A 14,700-nucleotide genomic window follows, 5' to 3' on the forward strand; every position below is an offset into this window, starting at 1 on the left:
CGCTCAGCCCAGCACACCTCTTGAAATTGTGGTGGGATTAGTTAAATTTGTTTTTCTCCTTATTACTGTATTGATTTATCTGCACTTTTATCAATGCATTAAATTTTGCTGCTGTTTAGAACTGATTTCTTGTTTTCAACGCAGTTTCTTACAACCATCTTGCTTCCAGTTGCTCGCAGCAACCAATGTGGGCAGGGTGGGAATTCTTTTGGAGGTTCCAGTGGCGTTTCTAGATTTCAGGAGAAAGAACAATTCTTGAGGGGAGAAGGCAGGTGTGACAGTACGAGGAGATATGTCCATCTTAACCCCTGGACCTGCACTTACTGGCCCAGACTTTCTTTCCTTGGCCTGTCAGAGGAGACCTGCCATTGATGCTTTCACTTCACAAAGGGAGCTGCAAACAGCTCATTCCACAAGGACAAGCCTTCCTGTGGAAATTAAGGTTACTACTGCATTAAACACCGGATCCTCCAAGCCACCACAGGCTGCCTACAGATGTATCAAGCAAACAACAGCCAAATTTGCATTTTCCCTGTGGAAAGGAGGCATTCAGTACTAGGACCACTGCTGTTTTTTGATATATGTTAATGACTTGGTCTTGCGGGTACAGGCACAATTTTGAAATTCGCAGATGACACAAAACTTGGAGGTGTAGTAAACACTGAGGAAGATACTAATAGACATCAAGAGGACATAGACTGGCTGGTGGAATGGCAGATGAAATTCATTGCAGAAAAGTGTGAGGTCATACATTTTGGTAGGAAGAATGAGGAGAGACAATACAAGCTAAATGGTACAATTTTAAAGGGGGTGCAAAAACAGAGAGACCTGGGGATGTTTGTGCACAAATCTTTGAAGGTGGCAGGACAGGTTAACAAAGCAGTTAATAAAGCAAATGGGATCCTGAGCTTTATAAGTAGAGGCATAGAATACAAAAGCCAGGAAGTTATATAAACCTATATAAAACACTAGTTCAGCCTCAGCTGAAGTATTGTGATCAATTCTGGGCACCACACTTTAGGAAGGACGTGAAGGCTTTGGAAAGGGTACAGAATAGACTATAGAATGGTACCAGGGATGAGGGACTTCAGTTATGTGGAGAGACTGGAGAAGCTGGGATTGTTCTCCTTAGAGCAGAGCAGGTTAAGAGGAGATTTGATAGAGGTGTTCAAAATCATGAAGAGTTTGATAGAGTAAATAAAGAGAAATTGTTTCCAATGGCTGAAGGGTCGATAACCAGAGGGCACAGATTTAAGGTGATTGGCAAAAGAACCAGAGACAACATGAGAAAAATCTTTTTTACCCAATGAGTGATTAGGATTTGGAATGCTCTGCCTGATTGGATGGTGGAAACAGATTCAATAGTAACTTTCAAAAGGGAATTGGATAAATACTTGAAGGAAAAAAATTGTAGGGATGTGGGACTAACTGGATTGCCCTTTGAAAGAGCTGGCAACAACTCGATGGGCCAAATGGCCTCCTTCTGTGCTGTATGATTCTATGATCTTGACCTAACCTTTCCCTTGTAGCAAGATTCACAAGAATACAGATCATTGTACAGTGTTGAACTTTGAGCTTGGTTCACTGCTGTCTCATGGGAGGGGTCACTGGTGTGCCAGATAAGGGAAACCGCCTCCCACCCACCTCATGGAACGGCAAGTTGCCTTTTCCAGCCATTCAAACAAGGGTTTCTGCCCCACACACTCTTTTGTGTCTCCACATTGGGTTTCCTTTGGCTTCAGTTTAACTTGGAATTTCCTTCCCTTCTCTCAGCCTGTAATTCTCTTAATATAGGCTGACAAATATTTAAAATCAATTTTGAACTTTTATAAAGGCTAAAATGATATTTTCCTCTTCATACAGCCACTGCTAATTGAGCACATTCCTTTAAATTTGAGCTGCTAGCCAGATTTTCACCCACCCATTAGGCTAGTGGCTAACTTACACAAAAAGCTGTCCTTTTCAGGAGAAACATACAAAAGTATGCTCTTTGAGTTGTATGGTAACATCAGCGACCAATGCTGTGCTGCCTAGAAGAACATAAGAAATAGAAGCAGGAGTAGGCCACACGGCCCCTCGAGCCTGCTCCGCCATTAAATAAGATCATGGGTGAACTTCGACATCAACTCCACTTTTCCGCCCTATCCCCATATCCCTTGATTCCCTTAAGAGTCCAAAAATCTATCGATCTCAGTCTTTAATATACTTGTCGACTGAGCATCCACAACCCTCTGGATCCAAAGATCCACAACCCTCTAAGTGAAGAAATTTCTCCTCATCTCAATCATAAATGGCGACCACTTATCCTGAGACTATGCCCCCCCCCTAGTTCTAGACTCTCCAGCCAGGGGAAACAGCCTCTCAGCATCTACCCTGTCAATCCCCCTAAGAATTTTATGTGTTTCAATGAGATCACCACTCATTCTTCTAAACTCCAGAGAATATAGACCCATTCTACTCAGTCTCTCCTCATAGGACAGCCTCTCAGCCCAGGAATTAATCTAGTGAACCTTCGTTGCACCCCCTCTAAGGCGAGTATATCCTTTTCTTTGGTAATGCCTAATCAGACATTTAGCAAATAAAGAAAGTGGGGAAAAACAAGAGCAGCTTTAACACATAAGGGGCGAAGCCACGGTTTAGAATTCTGCCCTTTGCACAGAGCATGCCCGAGATGGGCCATGGTTGTGACCCATGTCTGTATTAAGACGAACTATGGGCTTCCATGATTGGGTCAGTATACCTGCGTCAAAATCTGCCAAAAGCTAGAATTACTGTGTTGCATGTAGTCCTCTATTTACGATTGCTGACACTTGTAAGTGTTTGAAAATTTGTCCTCAAAAGCTACTTGCCAAATTGGTCTCGTGCTCATGACACTCGCCCATAAGGGAAGGCTGCACCATGTCTTCCACATTATTCTGATCAAGACGGCTGATTCAGTCGAGAGCAGGTGCACAGCTGGAACAGAGGGAGCACTAAATGAGGTGAGCAGGCTCTACCAACATCCTTTGGGCCTGCAGTTTACCATTGTTCTTGTTTGAGTGAGAAAGGTACTTGCACTGACTGTGTGCTAGCCTCAAGGCCCCAGATCTGATGCAAAGACGTTCAAACAATCATCTAGTACAGATCTGTTTGTGTTGGGTTTGCTCTTTTGTCCTTGTGCACCCATTTGGATTGGGATCACGAGAAGCTCCAAGCGTGAAGGAGCTCTTAAATTATTTTCATATGTTTTTCTGTAATATTTACAGTACCTTTTTGTTCAGTGTTTTTATTAGACATTTTCTGTTATTCTGAAATGTTCATTTTTATTGTACCTCCAATAAGTACAGCACTGAATTGTCAGCCTAGATCATAGTCATGACAGCACAGAAGGAGGCCGTTTGGCCCATCGAGTCTGTGCCGGCTCTCTGTAGAGCAATCCAATCAGCCCCATTCACCCGCTCTATCCCCGTAGCCCTGCAAGTTTATTTCCCTCAAGTACCTGTCCAGTCTCCCCTTGAAAACATTGTGTCTCCGCTTCCACCACTTTCGTCGGCAGAGGGTTCCAGGTCCTCACCACTCGCTGCATAAAAAAGTTTTCCCTCACATCATGTGCTCAAGTCCTGAAGTGGGGCTTGAACTCACGACCTTGTGACTCTGAGACAACAGTGCCACCAACTGAGTGTAGTGCAGAGTCCACCTAGCTTTATTTCTGGTTGCCTGACTCACTTCCACAGAAGTAACTGACTGTGGGAGGAATGTTTGTTTTTTAATACTTGCAGTGCCACTTCACAGGTAAAGGTTAAAACAATAAGGGGAAGATTTTCCTCTTATGTGCTTGGATGTTAAATGATAAGCTGGACAGAACACCCAGAGGAAAATTCGGTGGGAAGGATTGCCCGCCTTAAACTGGTCTGTGCGATCTTTAACAGAATATCGTGCGAGCTCTGTTACAGGTGTGCGATTCTCCCCACCAGAGTTCCCTTTGTGTGCTCTGTCCAGGTGTTTATTTAACACCCAAGCACGAAGTAGAAAATTGCCCCAAAAAGTTTGAACTACCATTTTAAAAGTGCTTGGATGTGCACTTGAAGTGCCGTGGCCTACAGGGCAGCAGCCCAAGAGCTGGAAAGTGGATAGCTCTTTTTTGGCCGGCAGTCATGATGGGCTGAATTGCCTCCTTCTGGGCCGTAAACTTCAATGATTAATCAATCAGAGTAGCAAAAAGTAGTATTGATTCTCTGAAGTTGCTCGCACGCTTCTTTTTGCTGGGAGCAATGTAGATGAAGGAGACTATCTTACGATATTATGCTCCTTGGGAATTTAAAACATGCATGACTTGCACAGCAAGATGAAAGTTGCCAACGTCTGATCGGTTTTTACAATAAGTTCAACTCCAAACTCGGCATGGTTCATCATGTATCAGACATACTGGATACTTTAGGTCTGAGAATTTAATTTAACCTACAGTAAAGTGAGAACCATTCATTTGTTTCTCTGATATTTATGGAACACTGGTTAGGCCTCAGCTGGATTATTGTGTTCAGTTCTGGGTGCCACACTTTAGGAAGGATGTCAAGGTCTCAGAGAGGATTCACTGGAATGGTACCAGGGATGAAGGACTTCATATAACTTTGCTCTAGAGTTTGTTTTGCACTGGAACAAAATTAGGTGTGTCCAATAATGTTGCTGGTCCATTCTCTGAACAGGTGGGCTAAACATCAACTCCGCCTCCTTTTTAAGTATGATTTGAATTTCCTCCTTAATTGCCTTTAAAAAGAAATGACTTCTTTCATCGACAGCGTGTTGCACTCAGTATGGAGGACGATGGATTACCCTGAGACTTGCTGTGCCGCTTGACCTGCAGGTTCCCCACCGTGAACGGTGCAGCAGTGACGATCAGGACTGGATGAGCAGTCACCAGATGAAAAATTTCTAACATCCAAAAGATGTGTATTTTTATATTAGCAAAACGTTTTATACTTTATATAAAACAAAAAATAATTGGACCTTTTTTTTGCACTGATGATACACAGTACACATTCTTAGAGAAAAAAAACATTGACTGTAAGAGCTAAACTCAAATTCTTTACAAGTTTGTATATAATTGCGATGCCGCACTTGTAAGCATAGCCTCTTCAAAGCTATATTTATACAGTTTTGTAAATAAACTTACCTACGCTTGCATCACATTTTAACATTTTACAGAGAGCTCGATTTGTTGAAACTCTCCAAAACTAGACATAAACTACAGGGGGATTAAAAAATAGGTATTTATTTACGGATTTATTTCCAGGATAAACTTGGGTTATGTACATATGAGATGGAAATAGGAAATATTTTCATGCTGATGCAGTTTGCCTTTTCTGTACAGTGAAGCCTTATTTGCATATATGTTTATACAAGAAGAGAATGTATTTATAAAATTGGGGAATATGTTCAAGTGGATGCTCGCTCCCTCCTGTGTTTGCCATACAGTGTCCAACTTCAGCAGAGCCTGTACCTTTTTAAGTGGATGCTCAGCGCAGTTTGTTCCTTTTTAAGTGGATGCTCGCTCCCTCCTGTGTTTAATGTAGTGTCTGGCCTCTACTTAATTTTGTTATTCCTTTTCAAAGTTCTAATTTTTTTCTTGTAGGTATATTGCTACGGTCTAAATTTTTCATTTTACAAATTTTTTTTAAAATTTAGCTCTCCTGATGGTTGACTTGATATGGTATCAAGCCCACAGAGATTGGAAGGTCCCACAACTGAACTGGGCATGCTATAATTGGCCTCTGTGTCCCTGTGCTGTGGGAGGGGGGAGAAAATCAAGTAGAATTCACCCCATCTGATTGCTATTGAGTCACGGCTGTTGGAAGCTGCAAGTGGGGATGACGTGAGGGCAGAATCGGTGCTGGCTGTAATGGCCTCCACAATTAGGCTCACGTGAAGAATGGTGGGGTGCTAGAAGGTTCTTGGTACCAGTGGTACCATACCTCAGTACCTTCAGGAGACTAGGGGGTGCGGGGAAGGGAAGTGAAGGGAGTAATGTAAAAAAGAAACTGCTGAGATTTAGTATAGTGTAAAATGCAGTACAGATCAAATAAAAAAATCTCTGCCTTTTGAGTAACTGAAAGACTGATTTCCTTAAAAATAGCCAAAGGTTTTATAACAGAATAAGATGCATTAAAATATGTTTACTTTTTTTCATTTTTGAACCTGATTAAATATTTTTCTGTGAAATGTGCTGGGAATTTATCAAACTTGTTACCTAGTTTCCCTGTATATTTGCATACTTGTAATTTATTTGATGTGTGGGGGAGATTTGGTTGTGTTTGTTTATTTTGCTCGGGACATATTGTAAACCAGATTTCTACGGTTCGTATTTGTATAAAGTTTGCAATTGGTAAACTATGTTTCAAAAAATTAAAGCAGTAACCTGGAAAATGGCTGTTTAACTTTTTGTTGCAATAGCTTGTTAGAAAAGTAGTGCAAGAATTTGTGTTACTTCTCCCCTTACCACTCTACTGAAGATGGTGATTCGTGGGGGTGGAGGAAGTTCAGTCCCCTGGGATTCTCAGCCAAAGCAAGTTGCTTTTTTTCCCCTAAGAAACTTCAGACCAAAATCCATAGTAAAGGACACCAGTATAATTGGAAATCGGGGAGACCGTAAGATGAACCAGTTGTGATTAGGTGACTGTGTTTAGATTGGTTACCACTCTTAATTACTCAGCACAGTCAGTGCTTCATAATATAACCGCTTTAGTTTTCAACAAGAATATGTGCAATAGTCCTAACATACTTCTAGCCTGTGTCCATATTCATATAGTATGATGGTTATAAAAATGCAAACGGTTTTTTCTCGACAATTATCCTCTTTAACTTGTGACATTTGTTACTAAGTGTGACTGTTGTATCTGATTACACAGTGCAACTTGTCTTTACTATGATCCAGACTGACTGCGATTTCAGTCACCCTTCGCTGAATCTGGATGTGCATTTGCCGCTGTAACATTGCCTCCCCGGGTCAGGTTAAAACAGTCTGGGCTGGATTTTCATTCAGCAGTCGAGAAGGAGGCGGGACTACAACTTTCGGGTTTTCGTCCCGCCTCCATCGACGTCTGGCGAATCCACACGATTTTCCCTTGATTGACCTTGTTGAGCCCACCCAACGGGCTCAGCAGGCCAATTAAGGGCCACCTTAACAGGTGATGTCACAGACTGAAATTTCATCTGTCAAGAGTTTTTGACAGATGAAATATCAGTGTTTCACAGCTGTTTGAAGCTGTCAAACACTGACAGTCTGACTTCTAACCTGAGTCCTTCTACGCAGACTCAGTTAGAACTCTCACCGGCACTGAAAGCTGAAGGCTGTCACTTTTGACAGATCGCAGCCATTCTGCTTTCAGTGCCGGCTGAATGATGGACTCCCGGCGCCTAGAGGAAGAAAGGCTGTTAAGGTAAGTACAGGTAATTTAAACTTCTTTACACACTTTAGACACACCAAACACACTTACCTTTGCACTCATGCACCCATCACTCACCTGTACACCGACATCTCGACCCTTCCAAGTCCTTCAACCCAACGGCCCACCTGGCGTGGTTTGGAGCCGTCGGGAATCCCACACGACACCCTTAAAAAATAGGGATTAGGCTAAAAATTGCCTGTTAACTACCTGTTAACAGGCAGTTAATTAGCACTAATCCCTTCCTGCCTCGGGTCGGCGGGTCCCAGTGCGGGGCGGGTACCCGCCTCCTTTGAAACTTATGTGGAGGCGGGATGGTGTCGGGACCGCCGAATTTGGGATTTTTGCCCCCCCCCCCCTGCATGCCTAAAAGCCCGCCTCACGGCACACTGAAAATCTAAGGGGGAGAAATTGGGTATAGCCCCGTTTGGGGCGCTAGTTCTGGTGAAGCGCAAAGCCTAGCGCCAGTTGCGATTTAGCGCCAGCTGGCGCAATATTGGGTTGCAGCACCCCTAAAGGTGATTGCGGCGCTAAACCGGCGGCGCAACCCAATTTCGCGGCGGTGGGGCGCAGCGAGGGTGCTGTCAATAATCACTTTCGACTCACTGATGGGGCATTGGATGCTTTGGTTGGCGCAGTGGAATCAAGGCCAAGGAAGATGGTCGGAATGTGATTTATGTTTTGGACAGTCTCCCGGGTGTGAGAGGCAGTTATGTGTCTGTATTAGTTTTGCTTTCTGTTGCCATAGCTTTCTCATGTTTGAAGGAACCACATTTTGTTTAATGAAACACTCTCTTCATTTACAATGGCCATGCCTGCTATTTACATGCATCTTGCCCTTCCCAGGCTTGGGGGTATCAGACCGGTTCCATTCCTGTTCTTGGAATGGCAGCAAGCATTCCATGAGAGGGGCCTAGAAGCTACTTCTGATCAGCCTCTGACGCGCAGCCTGAGAAGAGCTGCTCGTGTAGAAGTTCAGGCCAGCAGGCATCTTCTCAGCCACCGACAGAGATGTCCTGCACCTTATCTGAGGCTGCAGATCTGGCTGAAGCAGCTGGCACAGCTCAGTCACCACCTCCTTTCTAAATCACAGCCTTCTGACACACTGCTCCTCCGGCATGTTCATGTAGGAAAACTGCTGTCGGAAAACCCTGCCAGCGTAAGGTCTGCTGTGGCGACATCTGTTGGCCCTCCTCCGTCTGGCCATGCCCGCCCCCCTCTCCCAGCGTCTCGGTGCCCTTTCCAGATGAGTCAGCAGCAGGACGTTACCCTCCAATGCAGCCCCCATAATAAGTGCCCACAGGAAGGTTCCCCATTGCCAAGGCTCACCAACAGCAAGGTGATGGCCAGAAGGCTGAAGATCGTCTGCCTGCACTGGCTCAGTGGTCAAATGGCTCTCAGTGTGCAGCTCAGCAACTCTTTGTAGCTCTCGAGGAAGTTGTGCTCCAAAAATGGCTGCCGCTTTTAAACCACACCAGTCCCCTTTAAATAACGCTCCTCCAGCCCGAGAGCGACTTGGTAAGGTCCAGGTAAGCTGTCACTGTTAGTGCCAGGCGCTACGGAGGGGGGCGCCACTGAATTTCCGGTCCGGGGCGCCCAAAAGGTGTTGCACACTCAAATGACGTCATAATCAGCCTGCGCCCATGAGCGGGCGCTAAGATTTAGCGCCGGCGCTAAATGCATGCTCAATATGGGGCGAGGCGCCTTGCACCTGCCTGGAAATTGGCTAGCGCCCCACTTCTCGGCCTCTTTAGGCGTTAATTGGTGGCACTAACAACCGAATTTCTCCCCCTAGGCCTTGAGTCTCAACGCATTTACTGCTATTGCTTGGGGTCCAAAATGGGAGGTAGGCTGTTTACACCAGTCTGATGCAGATCCACTCCTTTTTAGCTGGCTTTAAATCCAGCATCAAGAACTGAGATTTTTACTTTGAGCTCTAGTTCATTTCATACTTTTAGACCCACAGAGATTATACTCAAGTCAGGATCTGCTGGTTAAAGTTAAAGTTCTCACCTGTTGCACATACTCATCTTAATGGCCAGTTGAACTCACTGGGAGATTTGCAGTCCCTGCCAATGGCTATTCTCTTCAGTACTTCATTGGTCGTGAAAGGTGCTATATAAATACAAGTCTTTTTCTTCCTTTTCCAGTCGTTTCGAAGCATCTCCACCCAAGATGCTAACATTTTTTCTCTTTTCACATGCTGACAATTGCTTGTCTCCAGCATTTTCTGTTTTGGTATTAAGAGTTAAGAACTGCAAATTTCATGCTTCATATCTCCATCTAACTCTAGGGTCAAGTGGTGAGAATGATTGCTGTAAAACGTCATTGAAATAAATCCTTCTACAGTACATGCTTTTAACTTGATCATTTGCTGTGATTCTGTTTCAGATTTGCAACGCACATAAACAGCTTAAAGCGGGATTTGTAAATAACTAACTGTTGAGCGAACAGTTTTAAAGTAAATGAAGTGTGACGAGAGACCAGTGTCACCTGTATCACTAGAATGCCATAACTGATGAGCATACATGAATATTCTTTAACCGGCAGAAATGTTATACATTGGTATTGCTTTTAACTCCATAGGTTTAATTTCATAGATCAAAACACATGTAAAAGTAAACAAACTCATTGTATGTTTACCAAAGTACACTAGTCGATGAAATGTTGAAAAGAATCGGTGTGGAAAATTCCAAGCCGGGGTTGTATCAGTGATACAAATATTTCGATTGAATTCAACATTTTTTATATTATGAAGGAAGCTCACCCAATGATCAGCTGACTGCCTGGAATTTGTTACTTTCAGCTGGTCACACTGAAAATAGGGGAGAGAGTCATCTGCAGGTCCCATTTATATAACTTCTGGTGGCTACCTCGAAAGCAGCATTGGTGAAGGTCTGAGTCAGGTTTGCTCAGTCGCCCGCTTGGCTGAAGTTGTAGGGTAGCTCAGGGACCTGGGGAATATACCACCTACCAAGAGCGATATAATGAATGGCAATTAAAGAAGGACACACTCAGTAAGGTCAGAGAATCTGTTTAATCACAAGATCTTTGTGCAAGGTTAATAAACAAAGCTCAGTCAACACAAGCTACTACTACTGGAATACACTGGCAGCAATAGAGGAAGACGATAAAAGCACCAATCACTTCTCATTAAACATTTAACATTAGAAAATGAACACAACGTTTTCTCTGATTGCTGTGAAGACACACTCACTAATCTTTGTTGTCACCATTGTTGACCTCTGAGCCAATGGGATGCCACGGTTTCCAAATGGTCACAAAAGTAACTTTTTTGCCTTGTTTTCCTCGGCTTTTGATTTCCTTTTGTTCCACAAAAAACAACCTAATGAGAAATTCACATTTTCAGAATCACAGAATCACAGAAACGCCACAGTGCAGATAGAGGCCATTTCGGCCCATCGAGCCTGCACCGACACCTATCCCACCCGATCCCTGTAACCCCTACACCAACACATATCCCACCCTATCCCTGTAACCCCACGTATTTAATCCCCCTAACACTAAGGGTCAATTTATGATAGCCAATCAACCTAACCCGCACATCTTTGGACTGTGGGAGGAAACCGGAGCACCCGGAGGAAACCCACGCAAACACGGGGAGAATGTGCAAACTCCACACAGACAGTCGCCCGAGGCCGGATTCGAACCCGGGTCCCTGGCGCTGTGAGGCAACAGTGCTAACCACTATGCCACCGTGCATATTTCTAATTTCTATCCTTTTTCTAATTTTGTTTTTCTTTGACATCACACTTGATACCTTCTGCAACAAAGAGCATTGCCTAGTTACAACGGTCAGACAGGCGGGCCGGGTGTAGGAAAATCAGCCTTAAAAATGGTGCTTTAAACATCCTACTGAACACTAGAAAACCGAAAAAGTTAATGCTAAGCATTCTGGAAAGTTTAGACAGCACTCTTAGACAAAAGATTCTTAAAACTAGCTGGCTCCAGTTAATGACTGGATCTGGTAGATCTAGGTCGTCAATGTTACCAGACTAGAGATAATATATGCATTATGGTGCCTGAAAGAATAAAGAACTTGCATTTATATAGCACCTTTCACATCCTCAGAACATCCCATAATGTTGCACAGCCAATGAAGAACTTTTGAACTGTAGTCACTAGTAATGTGAGGAAATACAGCAGCCAATTTGCACACAAGGCCATCGAGACAGCAGTGAGATAAATGAGCAGATAATATTTTAGTGATATGACAACAGAAAATGCTGGAAACGCTCAGCAGGCCAGGCAGCATCCGTGGAGAGAAACAGAGTTAACGTTTCAGGTCTAGGAACCCTTTGTCAGAACTGGAAAAAGTTAGAGATGTAACAGGTTTTAAGCAGGTGCAGAGGCAGGGAGAGGGGGGAGGGGAGGAAAGAACAAAAGGGACGGTCTCTGCTAGGGTGGAAGGCAGGAGAGATTAAATGTTGCAAATGGGGACGGCAGAATCAGCAACAGCTGCCATGTGAACAAATTGGGGCAGGGATTATAGTCTGAAATTGTTGAACTCTGTTGAGTCCAGAAGGCTGTAAAGTTCCTAATCGAAAGATGAGGTGCTGTTCCTTGCGCTTACGTTGAGCTTCATTGGAACAGTGTAAGAGGCTGAGGACAGAGTGGAGCGGGAAATTAAAGTGACAAGCGACTGGAAGCTCGGGGTCACCCTTACGGACTGAACGGAGGTGTTCTGCAAAGCGGTCACCCAATCTGCATTTGGCCTCCCCATTGTAGAGGAGACTGCATCGTGAGCAGCGAATAAGTATACTAAATTGCAAGAAGTACAAGTAAATCGCTGTTTCACCGGGAAGGGATGTTTGGGGTCCTGGACAGTGGGAAGGGAGGAGGTAAAAGGGCAGGTGTTGCATCTCCTGCGCTTGCATAGGGAGGGGCTGTTGGGGATGATTGAGTGGATCAGGGTGTTGCGGAGGGAGTGATCCCTTCGGAATGCTGAAAGGGGAGGGGAGGGGATCACGCTGGAGGTGGTGGAAATGGCGGAGGATGATCCGTTGAATGAGGAGGCTGGTGGGGTGTAAGGTGAGGACAAGGGAAACCCTATCGTGGTTCTGGCAGAAGGAGTGAGAGCAGAAGTGCGGGAAATGGAACGGACACGGTCGAGGGCCAGGTCAACCATGGTTGAGGAAAAAGGAAGACTTATCAGAAGCACTAGTACGGAAGGTGGCATCATCAGAACAGATGCGGCGGAGACGGGGAAACTGGGAGAATGGAATAGAGTCCTTACAGGGAGTGGGGTGGGAGGAAGTGTAGTCCAGGCAGCTGTGGGAGTCAGTGGGCTTGTAGTGGATGTTTGTCAATAGCCTATCCCCAGAGATGGAGGCGGAGAAGTGAAGGAAGGGAGGGGAAGAGTTGGAGATGGACCCTGTGAAGGTGAGGGAAGGGTGGAAATTGGAAGCAAAGTGAATAAAATTTTCTAGTTCAGGGCGAGAGCAGGAAACAGCACCAGTACAGTCATCAATGTACCGGAAAAAGAGGTGAAGGAGGGGACCTGAGTAGGACTGGAACAAAGAATGTTCCACACATCCCAGGCGTAGCTAGGGCCTATGCGGGTTCCCACAGCAACACCTTTAATTTGGAGGAAGTGAGTGGAGTCAAAGTCAATGTTTTAGTGATGTTGGTTGAGGGATCAATATTGGCCAGAACACTGGGAGAACTCCCCTGCTCCTCTTTAAATAGTGCCGTAGGATCTATTAGAGACACCTGAGGGGGCAGATAATATCTCATACAAAGATGGCACTTCTGGCAGTGCAGCACTCCCTCAGTTATAGCACTGAAGTGTCAGCCTAGTTTATGTACTCAGGTCTCTGGAGTGAAGCTTGACCCCCACGACCTTCTGACTCAGGCGAGAGTGCTACCGCTGACACACATTTGGACAAATGTGAGACGAGGAGGGACTCGAAGGAATGCCACTATTATCTGGGGTTGCTCAATTTTCTTATTTAAGGCTGGGAAAATCTTAAGAAGTTTCCAGCTAACAAGGGAGCTTGGTTTTTGTTGAATCATAAAAAAATGCTCTTTATAAGCCCTTGACATTTGCCTGTTTAAGGTAATTGATACCTTGCAATAAAATGAGTCAACTTATTGGTCAGACATGAAAATAGCTGGGAAAAGGGATTTTTGCTTTGTGAAATTAAGTGTTCGAAAAAATTGGGATTCTGTCACTGAAACTAGAAGGTTGAGATGGAGAAGGAAAATCTGTCAGTTTGGAGGAATCTGCAGAGTTGAGAATAGGTTATTTTAGATCCTGTATTGTGTAATGAGACAGGGTTAATTAGTAATCTCACAGTAAAGGATCCCCTAGGGATGAGAAAGAAAAAAGAAAAGACTTGCATTTATATAGCGCCTTTCACGATCACTGGACGTCACAAAATGCTTTACAGCCAATGAAGTACTTTGTCAAGTGTAGTCACTGTTGTAATGTAGGAAACGCGGCAGCCAATTTGCACACAGCAAGCTCCCACGAACAGCAATGTGATAATAACCAGATAATCTGTTTTTTAGTGATGTTGATTGAGGGATAAATATTGGCCAGGACACTGGAAATAACTCACCTTCGAGAGAGTGCCATAGGATCATTTACGTCCACCTGAGAGGGCAGATGGGGCCTCGGGTTAATGTCTCATCCGAAAGACGACGCCTCTGACAGTGCAGCACTCCCTCAGTACGGCTCTGGAGTGCCAGCCTAGGTTTTTGTGCTCAACTCTCTGGCGTGGGACTTGAGCCCATAACCTTCTGACCCAGACTGACCATAATATGGTAAGTATTTCACTCTCAAACCCAATGTGACATTCTAAGACCGAAACTAGAGTCTTAAACTTAGATAAAGCCAATTACATAGGTATGAAGGGCGAGTTGGCCAAGGTAGATTGGGAAATTAGATTAAAAGGTATGACAGTAGATAAGCATTGAAGCATTTAAAGAAATATTCCAAAATTCTCAATGAATATACATTCCATTGAGAAATAAAAACTCCATGGGAAAAGTGATCCATCCATGGCTAACTAAAGAAGTTAAGGAAAGAAGAGGCTTTTAATGTTTCTAAGAATAGTAGTAAGCCTGAGGATTGGGAGAACTTTAGAAACCAGCAAAGGATGACCAAAAAAATTGGTAAAAAGGGAGAAAACAGAATATGAGATAAAAAGAAAGCCAGGCATTACATCCTGGAGCCTGAAACTTACATACAACTTAACAATTTCAAATTGAGCTCAGGAATTTACAAGCACCTGCAACTACCTGGATCCCCACAGAA

The 14,700-nt window shown here is 44.2% G+C and overlaps 2 protein-coding genes across 7 annotated transcripts in view; one reads left to right on the forward strand and one right to left on the reverse strand.

Moving 5' to 3' along the window:
• lrp8 (low density lipoprotein receptor-related protein 8, apolipoprotein e receptor) overlaps positions 1-6,399 on the forward strand; it is a 130,755-nt gene extending 124,356 nt beyond the window's left edge. For all 4 annotated transcript variants that reach the window (XM_085982540.1, XM_085982541.1, XM_085982539.1 and 1 more), the window contains one exon: positions 4,776-6,399. In XM_085982540.1, coding sequence (XP_085838666.1) covers positions 4,776-4,814 — 39 coding nt within the window. In that variant the 3' untranslated portion in view covers positions 4,815-6,399. The remainder of the gene's footprint in view (positions 1-4,775) is intronic.
• A 4,037-nt stretch (positions 6,400-10,436) lies between these two features.
• LOC147121953 (uncharacterized) overlaps positions 10,437-14,700 on the reverse strand; it is a 138,348-nt gene continuing 134,084 nt past the window's right edge. For all 3 annotated transcript variants that reach the window (XM_085982543.1, XM_085982544.1, XM_085982542.1), the window contains one exon: positions 10,437-10,764. In XM_085982543.1, the coding sequence (XP_085838669.1) occupies positions 10,635-10,764 (130 nt within the window). In that variant the 3' untranslated portion in view covers positions 10,437-10,634. The remainder of the gene's footprint in view (positions 10,765-14,700) is intronic.

Source organism: Somniosus microcephalus, chromosome 3 (assembly GCF_052327205.1).
Source record: "Somniosus microcephalus isolate GS21.2 chromosome 3, FLI_Smic_1.0, whole genome shotgun sequence".
Classification (NCBI taxonomy): Eukaryota; Metazoa; Chordata; class Chondrichthyes; order Squaliformes; family Somniosidae; genus Somniosus; species Somniosus microcephalus.